The 26799-nt window shown below is 35.8% G+C and overlaps 3 protein-coding genes across 3 annotated transcripts in view; 1 reads left to right on the top strand and 2 right to left on the bottom strand.

Annotated features, from left to right (window-relative positions):
- LOC107584038 (deleted in malignant brain tumors 1 protein-like) overlaps positions 1–4843 on the bottom strand; it is a 17896-nt gene extending 13053 nt beyond the window's left edge. The window contains 6 exon segments of the mRNA XM_016270442.1: positions 2303–2608; positions 2797–3096; positions 3176–3481; positions 3693–4016; positions 4132–4170; positions 4712–4843. Of these exon segments, the coding sequence (XP_016125928.1) occupies positions 2303–2608; positions 2797–3096; positions 3176–3481; positions 3693–4016; positions 4132–4165 (1270 nt within the window). The 5' untranslated portion in view covers positions 4166–4170; positions 4712–4843.
- Positions 4844–5852: 1009 nt separating this feature from the next.
- On the top strand, positions 5853–13287 carry LOC107583971 (soluble scavenger receptor cysteine-rich domain-containing protein SSC5D). The gene is made up of 8 exons (XM_016270358.1): positions 5853–5900; positions 6309–6348; positions 6466–6801; positions 6886–7194; positions 11254–11541; positions 12238–12332; positions 12574–12667; positions 12763–13287. Exons 2-8 carry the CDS (start codon positions 6315–6317, stop codon positions 12792–12794), a joined length of 1188 nt encoding a protein of 395 aa, XP_016125844.1. The 5' UTR covers positions 5853–5900; positions 6309–6314; the 3' UTR covers positions 12795–13287.
- Positions 13288–14380: 1093 nt separating this feature from the next.
- LOC107583962 (deleted in malignant brain tumors 1 protein) lies at positions 14381–22679 on the bottom strand. The gene is made up of 10 exons (XM_016270342.1): positions 22403–22679; positions 21794–21832; positions 21260–21649; positions 20474–20782; positions 18454–18756; positions 18055–18360; positions 17032–17334; positions 15618–15923; positions 14574–14662; positions 14381–14482 (listed from the first exon to the last, which is right to left on the bottom strand). Exons 2-10 carry the CDS (start codon positions 21825–21827, stop codon positions 14384–14386), a joined length of 2139 nt encoding a protein of 712 aa, XP_016125828.1. The 5' UTR covers positions 21828–21832; positions 22403–22679; the 3' UTR covers positions 14381–14383.
- Positions 22680–26799: the final 4120 nt, after the last annotated feature.

Below are 26799 nucleotides of genomic sequence, written 5' to 3'. Positions count from 1 at the left end.
TAAGGTCTTGTATCTCAACCAGACGTTCCGACAAACACCTTGTAGTTGCATGAGTCAGACTGAAGCCAAGTGAATACAGATGTGGAGTCCGTCCAGTATAGTTCTTGGTCAATCTTGATGGTCAGTTCTTTTCTCAAAGTTGCAGCCAGCTGAGTGCCAGTGAGGGCAGCAGAGTTCGAGGCATGGTATAGACTGTTGTCGCTTGACTGTTGTCTCGATCTTATGTGCAGCAGTGAATGAAACTTGGGTCTTGCCATGTTTATCACATGTGCTGAGATATGCGACTGATCCGTAAGCACTTTCTGATGCATCACACAATATAGGAATAGTGTGTTGGCTGGCATGATTGGTCAGTATTTGCAATGGTGTAACATCTTAGGAACGTGAAATAGGGTAGTTGTGACAGTTCACTCAGCCAGGGTAACCAGGCCTGGAGCAGATCTTTGGGAAGATCTGGGTCATCCCATTCCTGCTTTGGATATTGATTTTGGATCTTGTTGTGAATGGAATTAAGAAGCCTAACGATACTGGCTCACAAGGGTTCTGTAAATGTTCCCATTGTTGGTACAGAATTTTCTTGTTGTTTGTGTCTGTAACCGAGAACATCTGAAGAGCACAGCTCAGCTGACCTTCAGAAGCACTTTACTGCTTGCAGTTGACCTGTCCTTTCGCTCCAAGTTGGTCCAGCACTTTAAGGGCATATAGTCAGAAAGATTTAATGTCGCCACTCTCGATTTTTGGGCCATCCATCAATTCTGCAATTCTTTATAGTGCGAGTTGATGTGGTTGGCCATAAAGTGCAGTCAGAGACCTCATAGTGTTGCTATATGGATAACTGTTGATGTTGCTGTTGACAAATGACTCTGCAATGAGCAAGGCATTCTCTTGTTTCAGATGATCAATCAGTATTTGGAATTTAAAATCGTTCTGTTGCCTAAGCAGGTAGCAAATTCTCCAGTGCAATTTTGAGTCGTACAAACTGTTTAGGATCCTCACTACAGAAATTAGGAACAGTGGGGATCGGAACTTGGTAGGAAGGCTGGACATAAGGATACTGTTTACTTACATTCATTCTTTTTTTTCTTTTTTTTTGTATCTTCCAGGTGCCATAGATTTATTTCGTTACACCATGAACAAGGAAAGCAGGGACCATTGTAAAACTTCCTTGTGCTTATTTATTCAGAAAAAAGTTTTGCCTAAAGCTTTGAAATGTCAGTTGTGTATTGGACTACATGTAAACACATCAAACAGGACAAACAGGTTCATGTTGCAAATTCATGTTTAAAATAATTTTTTGTAAGAGACTCAATTTAAATGCACACCACTATAAATGTAAATATTGTCACCATCTTAATTTTTCAGGTTAGTTTGTTTGTAAAATGCGGTTGTCACTTCTATAAATAAATATATTCACCTTTAAATGATAATGTATGTGTTGTGTATGGAAATCAGTAATTTCATACAATTAATGGTAGGGTCAGATTTACTTGTAGTCAAACATGAAAGCTGTGTGATTAATGTATCAATGTATATGCTATCACACATTAATCCAAATATATAGCAGCAAACAAAGGGTTTATACATTTTTCTCACAATATAGAGGATTTTTATTATTTTTCCTAACTTTCTGAAACACTTCTCCATTAGATTGTGTCCTCCATCGCAGGGTAAAAGTTCCAGAATCTTTCAATATCTCTTTTATCTGTGAAAATAATAAGGAAAAATATACTAAATAAAAATAACAGTAGATACACAGCTACAGTGTGACATGAGTTATTGTTCTCTGTGACCTTTTATCATGCGCTCACCTTTTCCAAAATCTCCATCTTTTTTCTTTTGTCATTTAGGTCAGTTTTTGGATCAACATTAAATTTAAGCCTCATGACTGTCTTTTTCCTGATTTCTGAAAAAATATTTTTAAAGATGTAAATGCAGGAACCCTTTCAGCGAACCTAAACATAGCAATAACAAACATGTAGGAATGAAGGACCGATTCAACAGTATAATGGGGAGTTTTCCTAAGCTGTAACCTATTTTTGCACATTACATTATAGGTACAGCAGCAGTAATGATGTTTCTATTAATTATGGATTCATGAAACATGGAGGTTTTGTGTTTTGTTGTACAATTTGATTTGCTAGATGAAGTTGCTTTATAGTGTAGATGTTGCATATGTGTGTGACTGAAATTAAAACGTAATACATTCCAGCTGAAATTACACTGATCTGCTGCCACTCCTTGTGTAAATGTGCTGAAAATTCAAATGTGGTAGTTGCTCAGGAAGGCAAATCTTTTGACTTACGTTTACAGATGACTCCAGCATCTTGTGGATGGTTACAGTTGTGTATTCCCCATCCATTTGATGAACAGGTTTTCAGTGTAGATTCATTCCCAGCACATTGTACATCATCCATCCATATTGGTCCTGATCCCTGGCCAAAATAAGCAGCACTTTTTGCCTCTATAGCATCCCCACACCCCGTCTCTCTACACACCACTGCAGCGTCTGATAGATCCCAGCCATCATCACACACTGTTCCCCACTGACCGTCATGAAGAACCTCCACTCTTCCAGAACAAAAGTCATTGCCATTCACCAACCTGACAGCTATTATCCACACAAATAATAGAAAGACACAAGTTGTTGTTATATGTAATGCATTTGTATACCTTACTATGTCTTGTAATTGAAAAAGGCCAATGAAATATGGCATTTGAAAGACGTTTTCTTAATATTTCTTTTGTTACCTTAAAAAAGAAAATGTACAATATTAAATTTGTCAATTGTTGACTCACAGCTGCAGATGACTCCAGCATCTTCAAAATGTCTACAGTCATTTATTCCACTTGTCCTACAGTTAATCAGTGAGGACTCCGTGCCAGCGCAATTCACATCATCCATCCATATTGGTCCTGATCCTTGTCCAAAATAAGCTTCACTCTTTGCTTCAATCACATTCCCACAGCCCATCTCTCTACACACCACTGCAGCATCTGTTAGATCCCAGCCATCATCACACACTGTTCCCCACTGACCGCCACGGAGAACCTCCACTCGTCCAGAGCACTTGTTGTCTCCATTCACCAAGCTGACAGCTATTATCCACACATAATGTCAATTCTATTGCATTTATTTTAAAAGAAATGTTAAATTCTCTGAATATTTTTGACTCACACTGGCAGATGACTCCAGCATCGTGTTGATGGTTACAGTTGTGTATTCCCCATCCATTTGAAGAACAGCTTTTCAGGGTAAATTCATTTCCAGTACATTGTACATCATCCATCCATATCGTTCCTGATCCCTGGCCAAAAGAAGCAGCACTCTTCACCTCGATCACATCCCCACAGCCCATCTCTCTACACACCACTGCAGCGTCTGTTAGATCCCAGCCATCATCACACACTGTTCCCCATATTCCATTATGAAGAACCTCCACTCTTCCAGAACAAGAGTTGATGCCATTCACCAACCTGACAGCTGTTATCAACACAAATAATATTAAAAAAAAAAAAGTTTTTGTCTTAAATATATTTATGTACCTAACAATCTTTTTCTTTTGGGAAAAAAGGCATGGCATTTGAAAAAAAAGTAAACTTTTTTTTAAACTAATTTCTTTTATTTAGTACATTCCATAAAAAGAAAATGTGCGATATTAATACTTCAGTTCTTTTGATTGTTTTTGACTCACAGTTGCAGATGACTCCAGCATCTTCGTGATGTCCACAGTTATGTGTTCCCCATCCATTTGTCTTACAGTTCTTCAGTGAGGACTCTGTGCCATCACAGTTTACATCATCCATCCATATTTGTCCTGATCCTTGCCCAAAATAAGCAACACTCTTTGCCTCGATCGCATTCCCACAGCCCATCTCTCTACACACCACTGCAGCGTCTGTTAGATCCCAGCCATCATCACACACTGTTCCCCATATTCCATTATAAAGAACCTCTACTTGTCCAGAACAAGAGTCTCCATTGACCAATCTGATTCCAGTAGTGACATTTATGGAGCCTGCATGTTAGATCGCCGCACATTGATTTTTATATGAACCCTTAATTCAAAAGATATTATTGGCACAACGACAGATAAACAACAAAGTTTTGTGTCAGTGCATCGGTCTCCTTACCCAGAAGCAAAAACAGTTGCATGGACCACATCATATTGGCTGCAAATAAATTTCATATGGCATTAGATATGAAATACTCTTTGGTTTATCGGCTCTAGTTTTTTTTAATACAAAGCATTTTAGCTTCATCTTGCTGCTCTTATTTATAAAGAGATGTACATGCATTTTAAAGCAAATTCAGTGTGGTTCTATTATTAGCAATCGTGAATGAAAGCATAAAAGAAATGTAGTATTTAAGCATTTTCAATAGTACTACTAATGTATCGTGTTTTTATTTTATTGTTGAATTTCATATAATAGGCAGTAAGCATTTCAAATAAAAAAGTTACAAGTATGGACTCCGTGTAGAGACAAACAATATTATTAAAAGTAAGTTAAAAAGTTTGTCAAGACCAATTTTATGTCCACTTGAGAATGTTTAAAAAGTAGTTTGAAGTTTTTAAGTGTCACAATTTTACGTTTGATGCCGTTTTAAATAAATAATATTTGAAACACACCCCCTATAATCTCACTTGAACAAAACGTATGCTAAATGCATAAGAAAACAGTCATTGCATGTGCAAATGTTTTAAGGTAATACCTGGCTAGATGGTCGTCTGTAGCTTCTTCTTATGGGATTTAGGTACGTAGTCTAGTTAAACTGGACGTGTGCCAGTTATGTGGGCTGCTTTCCTCTTATTTGACCACAGCTACTATTCCGCCTGAACACCATCAAAACTGATTCATAAAAATGTGAATTTACAAATGCGTGTGAATTTTTATCTGCCACGTAAGTAATACTGAACTCCACATTTGATAAACAAAACATCTAGGAATTCAAACATGTTTTGCTTAATTCTACAGTGCTGCACATATTCAAATTATTATTTCAACCTGAACAATATGCAAACCTCCCATTCTAATCCTCTTAAGGGAAATTCTGTAGAATGTAATTTGTTTACAGGGACATAAAATTAGCTTATTGGAAGTTACTGACAACAAGCTTATCTCCTCATCAATATTTGATCATAAATATCTGAGCTTTTTGACTTGTTGTGTGAATGTGTTGTTAACCTAATGTATATTCCATACCCGAAATGTGAAGGAACTGTTTTTATTGCATCTCATAGATATAAGTTTAACTCTGAGATGTAATAGAAACCGTTTCTTCACATTTTGGCTATGGAAAATTCCAATTCAGTACTTTGTCTCGTGCATAAGAACCTCACTGGCGTGATGGGATGGCCAGTGTGTTCATGTAAACTCAAACAAATCTAGAGTTCTAGCGTTCGTGAATGTTGACATTTTTTCCCCCATGTAGTTTACATGTCTTTGCAAATTTGTAAAGGGAGTTTCGTGATACTGACAGATCTTCTCTTAACAGCTATACGAGTATGGTTCCCACTAACTTCCCATTCCCATAGTTCACATTTGAGTGGATTTGCACTGAAATCAAATCACATCATGAAAACATGTTAAATGTTGTTCAAACATCCAATGGTGGATCCAACAATATATCACAGACAAGAAATGTATTCTTGGTTTCGTGTCTGTCAATTTAATCAAGCACTTTCAGAGCATTTAATGGGTTTGCATTCTGAAAGATGGACTGATTGATAGTAAGAGCTTTCCTTCTGACATTAATCGTTGTCTTGTAAGGTCATCTGAGGGGAGGAGCCAAGACATCAGCTGATCCTACATCTAAATAAAATCACCTGGAAACCTCCTTAACTTGATCTCATGCCGTCACAGAGACAAAGACGCTTCTGAAGAGACTGACATATTAACAGGTTAAAGAAATCTAATAATAAATCATTGCCTTTAGTTTACAGATTTTATTAGGTACTGTATTTTGCACTGTATGCTTTTATTAGACACAGTATTTTATTAGATACTGACAGTATTTGTAATTATTTCTGGTGTAGTTGATTTAGTTTGCTTACCAGCTCTTGAACTTTCCCTCTCTCACTCTTTTTTTAATGAACTGCATAATTTGTAGTTACTGAATTATGGAATTGAACTCTGGATTAGTATGCACAATACAAATAGGGTAAAATATGGTTTCTGGTTGCAAAAAATACATGTAAAGACATTTTGTGCAAAAACTACTTTTAAACAATAAAAACTTACAATGAAGTTGCTTTTTTTCTGATTTCTGACATAACACAGTCAAAATAATAATTCTATATTTCTTTCAGGGCACAATGTTAAATTCTTTGTGGCTCATTCTCATATTGGGTATGAAGAATCATGCAGGCATTGTTTTCTATGTTTCTACATCATAAAGTACTCTTGAATTACTCATTACTTATTGAAGTATAAGCACATCCATTACATGTTTTATAATTCATACAGATTTTGGAAATGGACCTCCAATCGAAGCTTTTCTGAGGTTGATGAATGGTATCGGATTTTGTTCTGGACGAGTGGAGGTTCTTTATAATGGAATATGGGGAACAGTGTGTGATGATGGCTGGGATCTAACAGATGCTGCAGTGGTGTGTAGAGAGATGGGCTGTGGGGATCCGATCGAGGCAAAGAGTTTTGCTTATTTTGGAGAAGGTTCAGGACAGATATGGATGGATGATGTAAATTGTGTTGTCAGTGAGTCTTCACTGATGTTCTGTGGGACACCTGGATGGGGAACACATAACTGTGTGCATTCTGAAGATGCTGGAGTCATCTGTGAAGGTGGATGAAAGCTACATATATATTGCATATACTGAATAGAACCAAACTTTTCTAATCCCTTACTCTCTGTTTTTTTAATGTTAGCCTTTATAAGGTTGGTAAATGGCACTAACTCTTGTTCTGGACGAGTGGAGGTTCTTCATGACGATCAGTGGGGAACAGTGTGTGATAATGGCTGGGGTCTAACAGACGCTGCAGTCATATGTAAAGAGCTGGATTGTGGGAAAGTGATTGAGGCAAAGAGTGCTGCTTATTTTGGACCAGGTGTAGGACCAGTATGGATAGATGATGCACAGTGTACTGGGAGTGAGGCTTCACTGGTGAACTGTACATCAACAAAATGGGGAATACAGAGCTGTGAACATTTAAAGGACGCTGGAGTCATCTGTAACAGTGAGTTTAAAAAATCTTGGATGCATTTGGCATGTTGTTTTGAAACTAGAGTTCAGAGAAAAATGTTAATTATGTTATTATTCATTATTTACCCATGTCATTCTAAACCATATGCTGTTGTTTTTATGTAAAACATAAAATAATCTTTTCCAACAACAGTTCAAGATCAGAGAAGGACCAAAAAATTGGACCAAACGCTTTTATCCAAAGCGACTCACATTGCATTGGTAACACAATATGATAAGCTTGCATTAACGTTAAGTGCTATAGTAACTAACAATGAAAATATTTCTTACCATCTTTTCATCTTAATGTCTCTTCCAACATTTTCTAAAACATTAGGCTATTTAAAAAATCTAAAGTTGTATCTGTCAATAGTATTTAATGATCCTCAGCTAACATGAACTAACAATGAATAGAGTTGGGTACCGAAACCCGGTACCAATATAGCACCGGTACTATGTAACCGGTATGTACTAGAACCGAATCAGAATGCAGATTTCGGTGCCATGCCTGAGCGATCGATTGAAATATTTGTCCTCTGGTTCTCCGAAACGGACGTAAGAAACATCATCACTGGCACCGCACGTGAAAAATAATTTCCCGACTGAGAAAATGCACGTGAACTTAAGTCGGAAAGCTCTAATAATACAAATCCAACACATCTTTGTAGTAACGAGCGTGTCCATGTTGTTTTCACATCCCAAATTAAAAGCACAACTCAGGAAATGAGAGCATTCGAGGAGCGCGTGAATGCAGTAATTACACTTGCTCTGATGGCCCAGGTAGCCTTCCGTTAACTAAGCTAAACATGCTTAAATTAAAATGCCTAAAGCTAAACCTCCCTTGTATTCACATTTCTAAACCTGTTGTCCAACAACCCTTACCAAAAAGTAGTATACTTCAAGTTTATTTTAGTAAGTATACTTAAGTAAAGTTCAAGTATATTTTTAAGTATACTTTATGTAATAAGTATACAAATATCAGTGTACTAGTAGTATACTTGTAAGTGTACTATTTCAATACTCCTTGGGACTAAATTGACCCACTTTCTAGTATATAAAAGTATACTTTTAAGTATACTTTAAGTATAACAGTAGTAAACTTTGAGTACACAACTAGTTTACATCAAAATGTTTAGTTTGTACTGCAACTATACTAAAAGTGAACTTATAGGTATACTGATAGTTTACTAATTAAATACTTGTAGTAGCATTTTAGTACACTTTGAAGTATAGTCTCAGTAAACTACTAGTTTAGTAGATTTATACTGCAAGTATACTCGTAAGTTTTCTTTAAGTGAAGAAAATATGTTCCATATGCTACTTTAAAAAGAATACATCGATTAGCAATAGATTATAAATTAGGGTGACCATACGTCCTCTTTTCCCCGGACATGTCCTCTTTTTGGACCTACAAAAATGCGTCCGGCCGGGATTTCTTAATTGCCCAAAATGTCCCGGATTCGGCTGTTTTCTTAATCCCACTCTGCTGAATCTCTGACCATTGCCGCCTGCTCCCGCAACATGTGTTTCGCTCCTGTGATTTTCGTGTCCACTCCTTTAAACATTCAAATATTGTGTATAATTTTGGCGCATCAGGGAGCCGCTCTCAGGATGCAGTGTATTCAAATATTTTTGAATTGCGCTGTTTACTTTCACTTTCGATTTCGCGATCACAGTGTAAAGGGAGCAGTGTTGGGGAAAGTTACTTTTAAAAGTAATGCATTACAATATTGCGTTACTCCATAAAAAAGTAACTAATTACGGTACTTAGTTACTTTTTATGGAAAGTAATGCATTGTTACTTTTGCGTTACTTTTTTGTGTTTCGCTCCCGCAATTTTCGTGTCCACTCCTTTAAAGGGGTCATATGATGCTGCTAAAAAGAACATTATTTGGTGTATTTGGTGTAATGAAATGTGTTTATGCGGTTTAAGGTTAAAAAAACACATTATTTTCCACATACTGTACATTATTGTTTCATCATATGACCCCTTTAAATATTCTAATGTTGTGTATAATTTTGGCGCATCAGGGAGCCGCTCTCAGGATGCGGTGTATTTCAATATTTTTGAATGAGCATTTGCGCTGTTTACTCTCACTTTCGATTTCGCGATCTCACGCATTCTGTGTAAAGGGAGCACATCTTACAAGATCAGATGTTTGTCAATGAGCTCAAAATCTGTTGAGCAGCAAATACTCCAGCATGGTCTTGTCAGTCATCTCTCCTTATTCTCGACCTGTGATCAGTCAAAGCTGACTCTGATAGCTCTTGTTGGATTGCCAAGTCGGCGTTTTTTCCACAGAATTGGGCTGCTTTTAAACTGTTGCAATGGGTTGATTTTCCCAAGTGGGTTAAAGGTTTGAAATATTGCATAAATTACATTTGACTGAAATGCTTGTATTGAAACATTTTGCATTCTACCTATGATAAAACTTTCATGGACTTCTACATTAACTGTTCCCTGTGGAATGACCTGCCCAACTCAATCCAAGCAGTCCTTAATACTTTCAAGAAACGGCTGAAAACACATCTCTTTCATCTTCATTTCACCCTCTAACTCTAGCACTCTCTATTCTAATGCTGCCTCTAATTTTATCTGCTTGGTTTTTTTTATTATTAAACTTGACCCTCTAACATTTACACTCTCTATTCTATTTACTTGTTTAGATTCACTCTACTATTCTAACTACTTGTTTTATTTATAAAGAAAAAAGAGCCTCTAACACTAGCATTCTCTATTCTTTCTCTATTCTTTCCACTTATTTTCTTTTTATTTATTATAAATAATGACCTTCTAACACTAGCATTATCTGTTCTTTTTCTGTTCTATTGAATTGTTTTATTTTTATTTAAAAATGACCCTCTAACACTAGCTTTCCCTATTCTATTTCTATTCTTTCTACTTGTTTTCTTTTTATTTATTATAAAAACAAAATAATCAAACAAACAAAAAAAACTTGCTACGTATGCTGGTCCCCCTACACTCTAAAAAATGCTGGGTTAAATACAAATAAATAAAAATTTTACCCAGCACTGGGTTGTATTTAACCCAGCATTTTTTAGAGTGTATTATAAATATACTTAATTATTATGAAAATACCAGAGATGGCTTAAATAACACAGATAAACTATATTGTCGCAGTCGAGTGTTTATTGTCTTTGTTTTATCATTCAAAACTTTTATATGTTCTATTTACTCAGTTACAGCTATAATAGCAATGCATTTATCCATATAAGGGATTTCCTGGAGGGTCATGAGTTAACGTCTGTGACTGAATATGTGGATTTTCTGTGCAAGGGCGCCCTCTGGCGTCCAGTATGAATGAAACAGACTTTGTTATTATATTGCTAATGGCCAATCCATCATTTTTGGGGGGAATTTTTATTTATTATATATATATTTTTTAATAAGTATCGGTTCAGGCACCGTTTAGGCACCGAAACTGTTTTAAAATGCATCGATTTGGCACCTGTATCGAAAAAACCCCCAAACGATACCCAACCTTAACAATGAACAGTTCACTTTTAAAAATAAAGGTTCTTTATTGGCATTGATGGTCCTATTAAGAACCTTTAACATTTACAGAAACTTTACATTCCACAAAAGGTTCTTTATAGCAGAAAAAAAGTTCTTTAGATTATTAAAATGGTTATTTACTGATTGGTTCTCTGGAGAACCAAAAGAGTGTTGTATTTTTATTTGAAGGTTAACAAATATTATAAAAACATATGCTCATAACTAACTTTAACTAATGGGATCTTATTATAAAGTGTTACCACTGCTTTCAAGATAGCAGAATTTTCATTTTTGGTGAACTATTCTTTTAAGTCAATAAACTTAGTTTAGTTTAGTCAAAACTCAAATTTACATGTATGCAAATTCAAAATTGATAATGCTGGGATAATAGATTTATAATAAAAGAAAGCACAGTTCTTTCAAAAATGGCACATCAGTTTCTGTAAACTGTACAGACTGTGAACTGTACAGACTTTTAACAGTATTATTGCTTATTATCATTATTGCAAGTGTTAACATGTAAAACTCTTTCGACAGATGTGAAGCTGGTCGATGGTTCCAGTGAGTGTGATGGCAGAGTTCAGATTCGGTATAATGAGCAGTGGGGCGCAGTGTGTCACTCGGGCTGGAGTCTAGCAGATTCTGCAGTGTTGTGTCAAGAGCTGGATTGTGGAGACACTGCAGAGCTGAAAGAGTATGTGGAAACTTCAGGGCAAACATCGATGGATGAACTGGCCTGTACAGGAAATGAGTTTACAGTGCGGGACTGTCCTTTTACCGGATGGGGTGTGAGCAGTTGTTTGAATGCGGGAGTTTTTTGCCAAAGTAAGTTAAACTTACATGTGAGCCTCTCAAATGATGTACAGCTTAATCTTCCTGTTGTGTTGGGGTCAATTTGACCTACACTCGATTTTCAAACTGCTAGAAATACTGGTTAAACTATTTATTTCTTCTTGAAATTTGGTGAATATTTCTCATTTAGGGTCATGAATGTGCATGTAAAGGTTCAACACATAGATGGAAATCATAGGTGGAAATTTTGGAAATCTTTGTATTGGGGTCATATAGACTCCCCATTGACCCTCAGTGGTTTCCATGCATTTTGAAAAAAATCAACACTCTGAAAAACACTAAAGAGTCAGGTTTTTAAAAAAATCCTTTATTTTAACTCGTCAGACACTAAAATATGAAATACATGAGAACTTATGAAATTTTACTTGACACTTGACCTTTAACACAATAAAATTTTAAATTTCTTTCCAATTTTATATTTTTCCTCAGATAGGCCACAATAGATGTTTTGTGTTTTTACATGAATCTGTAGCATTTTCCATAAGTGTATTTTTGGCAGATTGCCTGAAAACCATTGTCAATTTGACCCCTAACACAGAAGTTATACCTGGTTTTTAACCACAAGATGAGGGTTGAGAATGTCATTCACATCCCAGTTTTCCTGACAAATGCAATGACAAGATGTCATTATGACAAATCATTCTTCCTTGTCAATGTTTCACTTCACAGCAACTGTGAGACGAGTTGTGGTAAAGATTGTGGTGAAGGCCGAGATTGGAGTCAACGTCAATGACCCAGATATCAAGAATAAGCTTCTGGATATGGTAAGATTCATGTTAACTTTTATCAAACAATCTGTGCAATGATAGATAGATAGATAGATAGATAGATAGATAGATAGATAGATAGATAGATAGATAGATAGATAGATAGATAGATAGATAGATAGATAAAATGGATGAAGTTTTAACCTTTTGATAAAGTGAAAGGACAAAAAGTGTGCTCAATATGTGTAATTACTCTAGCTTGAGTGTTTTCTTTCTACAATTTCACTGAATTTCACAGATGAGGCATGTGGTTGAAAGTAAAGGGAAGTATAGTGTGAACTGGAGAACACATCCTGATGAGCAGGTATTCCACCAGCAGAGAACAGCCACAGGTTTGTAAACTGAGAGGTGTTGGAGTCTCTTTTTTAAAATGTGTGTAAATATATATGCATTATTGATTTTAATCATAAACCTGTTATATTCACAGACAGGGCTAAAGAACTAAAGCAGCTAAACTAGGCAGCTGCACAGTCAGGACAGCAAGGAGAAAGATTTTATTTCTGAATATAAATCTAAATTAACTTTCCTAGTGACGCTACTGCCTTCCCTCGCCTCTACCTTAGAGCGGCATCAGCAGTCTGCATGCAAAACACCCTGAAGTACATCCAAAACTGCCTTCAAAGCGAATTAAACTGTCTGTACAGGAATACAAAAGATGACGACTTTTGCTGCTATTGATGACAAATTAGTTTTAAAGCCCGTCACGCGCTTCTGAGAGGTAGGCTTGTGTATGTGTGTGTGTGTGTTTGTTTGTTTGTGTGTGTGTGTGTGTGTGAAAGCAGGGGAGAAGTCATGTGGCTCACCTTATAGTGCGTGCGTAATATTTATTGTATAAAGCCTATGACATATATTAATGTTTATAATATTTATAACCGCTACTAAGAGCTGTGCATGTGCAAGCAGCAGAATTTTGGGGTGTATGAGCACCTATTGCACACCGTCAAATCCTAATTATAACGACATAATGCTAATCTTTCTGTTGCTTCACTCTACAATACTGAAAATACTGTATATATGGAAAATAAATGTGTATATAATGTACTGGTGCATTGTGTGTGTGTGTGTGTGTGTGTGTGTGTGTGTGTGTGTGTGTGTGTTTGTGTGTGTGTGTTTGTTTGTGTGTGTGTGTGTGAAAGCAGGGGAGAAGTCATGTGGCTCACCTTATAGTATTATATATAATATTTATTGTATAAAGCCTATGACATATATTAATGTTTATAATATTTATAACCGCTACTAAGAGCTGTGCATGTGCAAGCAGCAGAATTTTGGGGTGTATGAGCACCTATTGCACACCGTCAAATCCTAATTATAACGACATAATGCTAATCTTTCTGTTGCTTCACTCTACAATACTGAAAATACTGTATATATGGAAAATAAATGTGTATATAATGTACTGGTGCAAATTCAGGATGAAGAACAAAGTAGAATAACTTAGAATTGTATTTATTTATATTTATATTCATTTATTTATTTATTTATTTACTAGAATTTTCAAAAACAAGAATTGATTAATCTGCTTTATTCTGGAAACATTTGTTTGTGTATGTAACACCATATAAATGAATACACAGTTAAGCAAATTATCTGACTTATTTTAGAAGGTTGGTGTATAAATATAAGAAATATATTAAATCAGAAAGCAAATAAACATTTAACACGTAAAGAAAATCAGTTTTACATTTTGATTTTCCTTTCACCTCCAACCAATGAAAGTAATAAAACAATGGTCAGTGACACAGAAGTATCAATGCACTCGAAATGATTCAAAACCTTCACTAACGCTGACCTGCTGTAACACAGTATGCTTCATTTCATATGCTGTGAAATATATTAAACCTTTTTAGTTTATCAACACTTCTAGAATTTCTTCATCATCAGGATGATTCTACAAGAGCAGTTGTTCTGTTGAATTTGTCATGAAAAGTCATTTCTTCTATGGCTCCTTTTCAAATAGACCTGCAACAGTTTGAATGAAGATCTGAATTTCTATATTCAAGTTCCATCTTTAAAATAAGCCCATTCAGAAAGAGTTTACAAACCTGTCAGGGATCAAATAATTTCTTTTCCTGAAACACCTGCCCATTCAACTGAGTTCTCCACTTGACAGCGAAGTTTCCGGAGTTTTTGAGCTCTTCCTGGATCTGTGCAGTTCAGATGAATGAGACCACAGACACTCAATGGCAAGAATAGACATACAAAGAAAAATTGAATTGAATTAGAAATATTTGTTACTTTGTCCAGTAGTTTTGTCATGTATGAAGGGTCGTTGGGGTTTGCGCCAGAGTCAGCGTTCACCTCAATCCTGAGCACATTTTTAATTTCTGTAAAAGACAGATATTGTTTATAGCAATATGATATGGTGATAAAATCATGTACTGATTTCAATCAAGATAACCGAACCACTTTTTTTGCATTTGTTGTATCATATAACTACAGCTAAGTAGCCTATTTTATTATGTGATATTGTTTTTGTTTATCATTTTATGTTTGCATAGAAATAGTTTTCTGGTTAATATCTGCAAATGCAGAGAACTATGGAAGCCTAAATAATAAAAGGTCATTTCTGTATTTCTTTTTATTTCACAAATCAGACTTTTCCACTGAACAAAATTGCAAAATGTAACCTCAGAATTCTAAGAAAAAAAGTCAAGGAATGCAAGATATAAACTCAGAATTCTGCCCTTTTCTCGCAATTCCGAGTTTACTTCTTTGCAATACTGTCTTTTTTCCTCAGGATTATACTTTTTTTTTTGTAATTGTGACTTTTTATCTCACAATTCAGATTTTTTTTTCTCACAATTCTTGCAAAAAACAAAAACAAATCAGAATTGTGAAATATGAACTCAGAATTCTGCCTTTTATCGCATTTCCGAGATTATATCCAGCAATTCTAACATTTTTCTTCGGAATTCTGAATTTACATTTCACTGTTTTTTTGTTGTTGTTGTTTTCCGCCACAGAAAAAAAAACAATAAAAAAGGTACTTGCAACTTTTTATCCCAAAGTTCTGACTTTTTTCTCAGAATAGCAAGATATGGAAATTCAGAATTGTATTTATCAGATTGCAAAGGTGTTTCAGAGTGAAGCGAGGCACTGTGTTCATTTATACGTGAGCAGCTCATGATTCAGAGTTTATATCTAGTAATTCAGACTTTTTTCTTCAGAATTTCAGGGGGAAAAAATCTGAAATGTGAGATAAACTGTGAGAATTGTGAGAAAAACAAACAAGCTTCCATAGAGGACTGATGTACTGTATGGGTTTGGACATGGACGCACCTCTGCAGATGATTCCTGCATCATATGCATGAATGCATTTATGGTTTCCCCACCCACCAAACTGGCATTTCCTCAGGTTTGACTCGTCACCTTTGCATCTGAGTGAATCCATCCATATCAGCCCATCACTGGGCCCAAAATAGGCACTTGCCAAGGGCTGTGCGTTCCCACCACAGCCCAGCTCTCTACAGAGCACTAAACCATCTGCGATATCCCAGCTGTTGTGGCACACTGTTCCCCACCGGCCGTCATGATACACCTGCACTGTGCCCTGACACTTGTTGTTCGTGTTCACCAATCGCACCTCTAGAAAGAAGTCAGAAGAGTTCCTGATCCGTCTCTATGCATACAGACAATGATAATTCAATGTATTTGTAATGGAATTTAATGACTGATTGTAATTGTAATAATACCCAGTAGGGCTGCGTGATTCATCAAAATAAAACCAAAATTGCGATATGGCTTGGTGCAATTATCAAATCACAAAGGCTGCGATTTAAATAAATAAACATATGTGCTGGGTGTTTCAAAATGAAGCACTGCACTGTGTTCATTTACGCATAAGCAGCTCATAATTGTTTTCAAATGTATTATTATTGTTATTATTTTCTTTACATTTAAATATTACAATAAGAGTTATTTTATCACTGAGATATTATTATAATAGCTACTACTACTACTAATAACAATAATAATATTAATATATAATTAGTTTTTATTTTTACAATTTCTGTCAATCAAAGTTAAATTGTCATTTTTGTTCTTTTCTTTCTTTCTTTTTTTGAATGCCTGCATATTTTTTATTATTTTTTATTTCAGTTGTAGTGTTAGTTATTTTATGTAAACTGAAGTTAAACGAAATGAAAATGAAAAATGTTGCTTTGGCAACTAACTGAAATAAAGTAATTAGAAGTTTTTTATTTCAGTTAAAGTTCATTTCACGTAATGTACGTTTTTTTAAGGTTTTACTTTTAGCTAACTATAATAACCCTGATCACAATAGTGATATTTCTTATTCTTGTCATTTCTTATATTTCTTTATTTTTCTTCTTTGTATAGTCATATTGATATATAATCAAAAAAAATTGGCCAAATTGTGCAGCCATAAAAAAATAAAATAAATCGCAATTTTTATTAGTGAAGTCACAATTTAATTTCCCCCACCAAATCGTGCAGCCCTAGTGTATTTTGTGGATTTTTTTGAATGACAATTTTCTTGTTATGGACGTTTACTAAGGGGGTCTATAGAAGTTGTATGTTATGAATTGCACCAAATCTAGTTGCAATTTATAATATTGAATAATTGTCAGAGTAAAATTAAAACAGCCTAATTAAAATGATAAAGTCATACATGGATATATATTTTGGAAACATATATACGTGTAAAGTAAGAAAATGCTGTCAGGAAGTTCACCTTGGCAGACGACCCCTGCATCGTTTGTGTGCTCACAGTTGTGTACTCCCCATCCGTTTGACCTGCAGTCCTTCAACGTGGACTCAGAGCCTGTACATTTCACATCATCCATCCATATTGGTCCAATACCGCTTCCATAAGCACCTTTGTTTACCTCTACCGGACTTCCACAGCCCAGCTCTTTACAGACAACTACAGCGTCAGTCATGTCCCAGCTGTTTCCACAAACAGTTCCCCACTGGTTGTTTCTAAGAACCTCCACCCTTCCAGAACAAATGCTGTCTCCATCTACCAATCTCACTTCTGAGAGACAGAGTAAGTGACCACATCTCAGATGACATGCATGTAAGAATAACTCTATATACGGTATATACATATATACTGTACTGTATACATTTCAGGTCAGAGCAGGTTGTCACGTGTTTATATATGCACAATTTATAAATGAGTACGTTTCAATTTGTTGGCCACCTTTCACATATTTGCATTAATTGTTTTATGTTTGATCTTTTTTTGTAAGATTATATTTTATGACATTTTATTACATTTTATTAAGGCAAATTCCCACGTAGGACACTATAGGGGCATGTTGTCACAGAAAATGTAAATGTTTTTTTTGCTTTTTTCTGGACAATGTAACCTTTTCACAGACTGTGATGATGTGTTTCAGTTATTAACATTGTACATCTATCATAATATAATTTATTAAACTATAATTTTATAATTTAAAATAATCATTTAAGTAATGCACATATATAACACTATACTTTGTGTCTTACCACCTTGGCATTAAATGACAGAAGATTAGTTAACGGTACTGCGTGATTGTTTTGACATCTTTCTCTCTTTTGATCTCCCTAATAAATCTCTCAATATTTTTATTTTTTTGGGGAAAGTCATAGAAATGCTACAGTGTCCGAAATAGGCTGTTTTCAACATGAACAAAACTAGATGTTTGCAAGCATGTGCATCATATTTACAAGTACATTTGTCAAATTCAGACCTCTTTTTGTTTGAATTTACCTCCGCAGACGACTCCTGCATCCTTTGAATGTGTACAGAGGCTGTTTACAGACGTAGAGTGACTGCACTCCTTCAGTGAGGACTCACTCCCAGTACACAGAACATTATCCATCAGAATATTTCCTGTACCACTCCCAAAAGCAGCTGACGCATTAGTCCCTATAAGAGGACCACAGCCGAGTTCTCGGCACAACACAATACCATCCGGTAGATCCCAGTTGTAGTGACATATTGTGCCCCAATCTCCAGTATAACGAACTTGCACAGTGCCAGAACAAAATGTTTGGCCGTTTACCAGTTTCACCTCTGAAAGGAGAAATATTCTGATGAATTCACATTGCACTTGACGTGCCGTCTTGACGTAATCATTGCAGTTTTCTGTTTGTCGCTCACACTTACCTCTGCAGACCACTCCTGCATCATTGTTGTGCGAACTCTTTTTCTCATAGCCTGAAAGACATTTTTTCAGGGAGATTTCAGTTCCCGTGCATGCGGTATCATACATCCATTCCGTACCTGAACCCTTCCCAAAAGCAGATCCACCATTGACTCTCAGTGCACTTCCACAACCCATCTGTTTGCAGATCACATCTCCACCCAACACATTCCAGTCGTCGTCTGAAATGGTTCCCCACCCCAAATGTTCATAGAGGACCTCCACCCTCCCGGAGCAAGTGTTTGGTCCATCTACAAGCATAAACTCTAAAGAAGAGAAAGGAGAACATTTGTAAAAACACTCCATCAACACATGCTTACAGTAACTTCTGGAACTTACAGATCCAAAACTTCATTCGGATTAAGCTCAATTGGATCAGTTGAGGTGTTTACATGTAGGCTTTTTTTAGTCTGATTAAGCCATTGGTCAGATTGAAAAGCCTTGAACACCTCAATCAGTCCAACTGAGCTTGATGCAAATTAAATTTTGGATTGAGCTATTGAGCCATCAGTCTAATTCAAAAGCTTTCATGTAAACACCTCAATCAGTCCAATTGAACTCGATTAAATACATTTTCGGATTGAGCTATTGAGCCATCAATTGAATTAAACGCCTTAAATTCAATTTCTATTGAATTGAAAGGGGTGGTGTAGACCTGAAATAATCTGATTAGTAAGAGAAAAAAAACAAAGCATGTAAATGCTTGAATGCGATTACCTCAATCAGATTCAAAAATACCTTGCGCACATGCCATGATGCATATGTTTTGACTTTTTAAAATACATTTAAATGTATTTTAATTTTTTCAAATGTATGTATACTTATTCACGTCTTACGGATTGGTCAGTGGAACAGACTAAATATTTACTAAATATTTTATTTAAAAATTAGGTATTTAGGTTAATTTTTGGTATATGTCATGAAGGCAAAAATGGCAGTTATACTTGCACTAACTCCGGTGGCATTATAGCATGGTTTTCTTTGGCTGAAGTTTTGTTCAGAGTACAATAATTTCACATGTAAACAAAAATGAGAATCCGATTGCAACGTTTAGGGTTCATATCACTGTAAAAACCTAATTGTCAAGTTTAGTACTAAATGAAATGTTAATTTTACTTAAATATTACTTAAAGTTACATTAACTCAACTGATTACATTAAGCTGAACTTAAACTAAATGAATTTCAGCAGATTTTATTTTCGCAGCATGCTTTGTTTCAGACTGTTAGAGTAAATGTTGAAATTACACAAAATGTGTACATTGATTTATGGATTACTATAGTTTATTATAGCTTACAATAGTTTCGTTTTTATACTCTCTAATCGGTTTCCTAAAACGGTTGAAAGGTGCAGGATGTAATATTGACAGCTAGCGCTTGAAATGTGTACTGCAGTCCTCAGACTCGATGCTCACGCGGGTTGCCAGATTAGGACATGCAAAAGGACCAAGTGCAATTGACAATGGAAGGCGACAAGTCTTGCACTGAAAGTTGTTGAGTATGCCTCTGGATGTCGAGGCTTTTTAGGTTGGGTAGAATCAGTGATCTCTGACTCAGTTCATTTGCATGGCTTCCATGGCTGCAAAAGTTGTATTTTCCACCAACTGGCAACCCAGGGTGCCGAAATACTATTGGGTAAATTGGCAGTGGGTGGAATCACACAGACCAAAACAAAAACAGACATTCTGACACGGAACGCATATCTTAAAAGTAGAATTACTGATTGTAGCATTGTTTTTCGGAGTAACATGTATGTGAACTTAAAGTTCCTAAATGCCTGCAAACACATGGTATTTTTATGCTTTAGCACAGTCAAAAAATGACACACAGCACCTTTAAGTTACCATTGGGTTTTACAATGTGTAAACAGAACTTTCAGAATCTGAAATTGGATTGGATTCATTCAGATTGACAGAAATTAGTGCATGTAAACATACCCAGTTTATTTCTTTGCTATTATTTCAGGTTCAGGTGATCGTACTTACCTGAGCAAGTGACTCCAGCATCATTCGCATGAGTGCAAGTGGTCACTCCCCAACCGCTAAACACACAATCTTTCAGCAAACTCTCACGACCAGTGCAGCTGACGCCATCCATCCATACTGGACCTGCTCCCTTCCCGAAATAAGCATTGTAGTATGAAGCTACTGGGCTTCCACAGCCACGTTCTTTACACACCACCTCTGAGTCCAAAAGATCCCAGGTGGTGCCGCAGACCGTTCCCCACTGTCTGTCGTGGAAAATCTCCACTCTCCCAGAACACATGCCGCTGCCACCTTGTAGCCTAAGGGTGGCTAAATAAAAAATTCCATAAGTTCTTTCACTCTTAAGAATAAACATTCCTTTTCACTGTAAAAAAAAGTTAAAGGCTCTTTATTGAATGCTATAGTTCCACAAAGAACCTTTAACATCCATGGACCCTTCGCTTTGCACAAAAGGTTCTTTAAAGTGGAAAGTTCTTTAGATTTTTGAGATTTTCTACACATTATGAAAATGTAACTTATACAATTATTGTTAAGGACGGTTCTTTGGGGAACTTCAAAACACTTCTTCTACGGCATCAAGCTTTTGTGGAACCTTTGTTTTGTTAGCATTAATGGTTTCATGAAGAACCTTTAGATTATTAAAATGTTCTTCACTCAAACTGTTCACTGAAAGGTTCTTCGTGAAACCCAAAATGCTACAAAGCCCTCCTTTTGGAACCTTTATTTCTAAGAGTGTTGGAATAATGTACGGATTGAATTTTGAATACTAATATGAATGTAACCTACAGTCACAGATGACTCCAGCATCTTTCGTGTGGTCACACACGTCGGTGTGGTCACACATGTCAGTGTGGTTACACACGTTGGTGTGGTTCCCCCAATTGCAGTCGAGCACCGAGCTCTCGTTCCCAGAACAGTTTAGGTCATCCGTCAGTACCAATCCCGAACCCTCTTTAAAGAAAGCACTAGGCTGTATGGATATGAGAGGACCGCAGCCTGCCTCATAGCAGACCAAGTTGCCTTCGACATCGTCCAGCCCTTCATCACAAATGGTGCCCCAGTCGCTGTCCTTGTAAATTTCGACCCTTCCAGAACAAGCATCAGTACCGTCCAACAACCTCACCGAGACGTCACTGATCGCGCTGGTTTTACTGACAAGTGCATTTTCTACACTGTCTGTATGAAAAACACAAAAAGTTGAGGGGAGTCACATTAAACGGTGGGATTTGTGGTCCAGGTAAAGTCCAAACGTCCCACAAGGATAGTAAAACCTGATTTTTTTTGTATACAATACATTGTGATCGTATTTCTGTTTCTCACCTAGAAGCAGAATGAAGCTCAAAAAGTACAGCATAGTTACTGAAAAGAAACAAATGTTATCAATAAGCAGCAAAAACTGAAAAATAACGACAAAAATTCGGCAACTACTAATAATGCTCACTGATAATTGTGATTTAAAAGTTGTTTTAACTTCAACAGAATGCTCACATAAAAACAGCAAAATTGTATAATTGTTCTTACTATTATATGTATCTTACTAGTATATGTATATCTGTGCAATTCTTTAGGATTTAATAAAAATGGAATATACTGCATTTAACTGGTTTAAAATATTGGTTATATTGTTTTGTTTTGCTTTTTTTTTTACCATTTTTGCAAGACCACTTTCTTCAAAACTACATTAATTCAAATTATTTTTAAAAAGCTCCTACAGCTATAGACCTACAGTACGGCTTCATACATTCAGTGTATTTAATTTGACGTGTATATATTTTACATGTTATATAATTATCTAAATTATCTTAAATGATTTCTCATTACATACATATGCCCTTTCATCGTAAAAAGACTCAAAATCATGATTATTTTTCAATTGTGTTATGGTGACACCATTCAACAAGCTAAAAGTAGATCATGATCAGACATTACCTGGAAAAAATAAGGTGTTAAAACCTTTAGCTGTGACTCGTCTGGCTCTTCGTCATGCAGTCCTTGAGAATGAGTGAATGTGTGTTCATAGAGGTGTAAGAGACCTTTGTTAAAAGAAAGCAGCTTCAACCCCCTCCCTCCCTCCTCTGACTGACCCCAGCTGTTATTCACATACAGTGTAAGAAAGAAATCTGCACACAATAACCCAATGGACCGCTCTGAGAAAAGCATGTTAACTTAAGTTAACTACAAGGTTTTTTGTTAATGCAAAAGTAATGATTGCACATATTAAAACCTGCTGGAATCAATGAACAAGAATAAATTTAAGCAATGTATGGTATCAGTGTAAACAAAAGAGATGAAAATGCTAAATGCATTGTTTTATATCACTGGCTCTGAATTTTAATTTTTTTTCACAAGTCTTAAGAGCAAGTTCGACACATTTGGCAATCAAATCTTGATTTAACTATATTCAAATAAGCTAAGAATAGCAATGAATGACTTGCAAACTTGCTCCTTGTGTTTAAAGAATATGCAAAGGAGCATCTTAAAGGAACTTTTGGAGGATGGAAACATAAAGTACAATGTGACTGTACAAATGTTTTGCCAATGTTTTAAAACGTCTTTATTTTGTAACACTGTATCTGCTAAGCTGTTATTTGATGCAGTCCCATAAAAACCAACAAAGTAAGTCTCATATTTAAAATTCAAATATATTTATATAACGTTTCTCTGCCACAAATGGTGCTGTACTTCATACGGTCTTTCAATAACTAATTTTAATCACATTTTAATCAGCATCTGTTTTCCCTCAGTAGGCTACTATAGGTTTTAAGGCAAACCAATGCAAATCACGGTTTGGCACATACATTTGTCTTGGTTTTTGCTTTTCTTACAATGTACATAAAGGACTGAACAAATGGCAAACGGAAGAAGACTGAGACTGCTTGTAACAGCTGAACTCATAAACATTAAAATTCAGCTTACAAAGGTTTGCATGCGGTGCCATAAGAATGCTCAAGTAAGATCTGTGTGCATTTAAAAGGGTCGAGATGCAATAGTTTGAAAAGGTTAGCTAATAATATTCCAGAATAGTGCTCCATTTAACTAAGAAAATTGGAAAGATGTTGTACTTTAATTTTACTTGTTTTAACTTGAAAAACTTCATACATTTCCTAACATTAATTTTGCTATAAAGGTGTATGACCTCATACAAACGTGGAGGCTTCCAGAAAGATACAAATACATTATCATTACCATTGAGGTTTAAGCCAATAAAGGTAAGGTATAAGCAAGGTAAGGTCTTCTCTATTTAAAATAGCACAGCTGGGCTACATCGACACATGCATTGTCATTGTTCCTTTTTACATCCTATTTACATTACATTTGCAAGATATGAATACTAGGATATTGCATGCTGCATTGTGAAAATAAATACTACAAATGTAGTTACACACATACACATACACACACTACAGTTCGTTTTAAACAGCCGTTTACTGTATTGTTGCCAATATAGGCTACCTCATGAGAGCAACATGTTTAATTAAGTGGCATCCAGTTATATAAATAATGAAATTCTGATTAAAATCTGAATGTTTTGCAGTCCAACCAAATACTGAAAATGACCACATTTTAAATCTGTGCACGATTCAGGCTGGATAGCCTGTAAAATAAAATAAAAAATTGTAATTCACACAATTCGTACGTTTGACAACATGCAATGCATGTTGTAATAATTTTTTATAGAGTTTAATGTTTAATCAGTGCTAAATAATTGAAACACAAAGGTTTCCTCTGACTCGAGTTATCTAATTGACAAATAAGTTGCATCAGTAATACACACAGTTCACCACGGGAGGGCGCCTGGAAATAAAAACATCACGTTTATCTTTATTTTACTCCGTTAGCAGAGATATTTTTAAATATTAAAAATGTTTTGATACACAGAATAATCAATATTTTAAATTTAAATCAATGCAAAATAATTTAATAAAAGGTTTTCTCGAGTTGCAGGCGAACAAAACAGTTGCTTCAGTGCACCTCACGTAATTCACCACAGGAGGGCGCCAGCTTATGTTCCTCTATCTTGCATTTATTTAATGTTTTTAATATATATATTATATTATCTTTTTTTTTTTTTTTACAAATCAAGAGGTAGGACACAACAATGTAAGAGAATCATTCGGTTTATATAAACACTAAATATGTTATTTTATAATGAAAAATAAGCACTTTGTGTTAATTATATATAACTTGGCACTTCCACACTCAGGCTCAGGCTCCTGTTGTTGTTTCCCCAGGCAAAACCAGGTCAAATAAAGCATTTGACACAATTCTCCACATGAAGGAGAAGGAATATCACCATACGGGGGCTGTTTAAAGACATCAGACTCGATTTGCAGTGGTGTAATTTACAAAAATCATCATTTTAGGTCTTCTAACTTTCTTGCTAATAAATGTATTATTTTTAACAGAAGAGAGGACAGAACATAGCACAAATAGCTTTGCTGTTCATACTGAAATGTGTTATGTACTCTCACCCCCTTGCAGAGGTTTAGTGCATTTATTAGACTTGACTTGTAGTGATATTATTCACAAAAGTTGCCACTGGAGTGCGTCCTTTTTTTTCTTTTGGCAGTGTTTTAAGAAGCCTGAGAAAAATTCAATCACATACAGATTGTGAGAATAATTATGATTGGCTGTTGACATTAGAATTCATTATGGGTATGTTCTTCAGCTCTCACCCTCTTGGAGAAGAATAGAGCTTACAAGTTATTAGACCTGATTGAGTTTGGCATCATTTTGAAAAGACATCACAGAAGAATGCAATAAGCTACTTGCGTATGAAATCATTTAAACTGAACAGAAAAATAATTTTCTCCAGAACAGCATAATCAATATCTGGAGACTCGGTCAGAGATTATAAACGTAACGCAACAACTACCGATTCATTTGCTGTACAGCGCGTGCAAGACATTTAACAAGAGAAACTCGCTTCATGCATAAAGTTACTCACAGGTGAGTCGCGTGACACTCAGTTCCAGCGTTTACTCGGACCGTGTGTCGGTTTCATTTGCTGATTAGCTGAAAAACATGTTTTTATACTGATATTAATAGCTGTCATCTGCACGTGTTGTTGTGACTGTCATCAAGCGTCTTGTTGTCAAGCAGCTGAAGGAGTCGGACTGAAGGTGAACGCCGCTGGCGCCGCCTAGAGGAGCGGAGGAACAACTAGTGCCAAGATCACCTCTGAACGTTAGTCTTGATCATTTGATTTTTTTCATGTATAAAAATCTTTTTTTTTTTTAAATGTATTACAAGAACAGAGAGAACAGAACAAGTTCCTGCTGAAGTTCATTTGACTCCATTTGCAGCGCTGTAATTCACAATAATAATCACCACAGTGTTTTGTGTATCATCTTATTTTAGCAGAAGAGGACAGAACAAAATCGTTTGTGGCTAGAAGGGATACAGCTCCGACCGTAAACTAACAATGACATTTAATTTTCTACCTATTAGGTTGTATTTTATTAACGTCTACACCTAACCCAACCCTAAACCTACCCCTTACAATAATGTCAAAATAGTCATTATTGTGGTACAGTGTGACAAAAATTACGCTATATTGATGTGCGCATGCCCAGTAGCCACAGCTATCTCCCTTCTAGCCTTAACCAACAAAATCACACACAAACAATGGCATACAAATTCAATGCACAAAAAATTCCACAGGAGGGCATTCATTAGACTCGGTTAAGAGTAGACTCATTAGACATACTGTGAGGATTTTTGTGAATTACAATAGAGTATAATAAACTTCCATTTATTTTGCCCTCCTGTGGTGATTTTTGTAAATTGCACTGCTGCAGCTGATCATAATAAATGCTAATGTAAAAGACCAAAAACAACAGTGAATTTAACAGTCTCTGTGATACAGTGGATTTTGTTCACCTTTGGGTGTGAAAGTACTGGGTCAAATCTAGCAAGTTTTGTATCACGTTAAATGAGATTTACACTACAAACAAGATAAAACAATAGTAAACCATCTACTTTAATCTATTCTATGGTTAAACATGAGACTTTTACTCATGACGCTGCAATGCAGTTGTGTTCAGATCCCACAGATGCATTGACTGTATTTTATTCATCCTAAACCTACATTAAGCTAAAAAACTAAAAAACAACACCAGTGCAACATCTCAGCTTCTGCGGCTCAGTGGTTAAAGGTTTCAATCTCAAGCATCAAAGTCCTGGTTCAAACACCAGAAGTACTATTTATAATTTAGAACAAATCTCTCAGTTAAGGCCTGCTCAATACACTCATCAACTCCACAGACTCAGTGGCTCAAGAGATAAAGCTTTGTGTTTGAATCTGGGAGATCTGCGTTCAAATC

This window comes from Sinocyclocheilus grahami, unplaced genomic scaffold, assembly GCF_001515645.1.
Source record: "Sinocyclocheilus grahami isolate Dianchi unplaced genomic scaffold, SAMN03320097.WGS_v1.1 scaffold56.1, whole genome shotgun sequence".
In the NCBI taxonomy this organism is placed as follows: domain Eukaryota; kingdom Metazoa; phylum Chordata; class Actinopteri; order Cypriniformes; family Cyprinidae; genus Sinocyclocheilus; species Sinocyclocheilus grahami.
Note: the sequence above shows the minus strand (reverse complement) of the source record. Positions and strands in the feature narration are given on the sequence as shown.

Coding starts and splice junctions, on each gene's coding strand:
- LOC107583962 (XM_016270342.1), bottom strand. CDS start 21,827: ATGCTGTACTTTTTGAGCTTCATTCTGCTTCTAG. Junction 20,783..21,259: donor TGCTGGAGTCATCTGTGACT/GTAGGTTACATT, acceptor TTTTTTATTTAG/CCACCCTTAGGCTACAAGGT. Junction 14,663..15,617: donor TGCAGGAATCATCTGCAGAG/GTGCGTCCATGT, acceptor TGTCTTTTACAG/AAATTAAAAATGTGCTCAGG.
- LOC107583971 (XM_016270358.1), top strand. CDS start 6,315: ATGTTAAATTCTTTGTGGCTCATTCTCATATTGG. Junction 12,333..12,573: donor AGAATAAGCTTCTGGATATG/GTAAGATTCATG, acceptor TGAATTTCACAG/ATGAGGCATGTGGTTGAAAG. Junction 12,668..12,762: donor CCAGCAGAGAACAGCCACAG/GTTTGTAAACTG, acceptor TTATATTCACAG/ACAGGGCTAAAGAACTAAAG.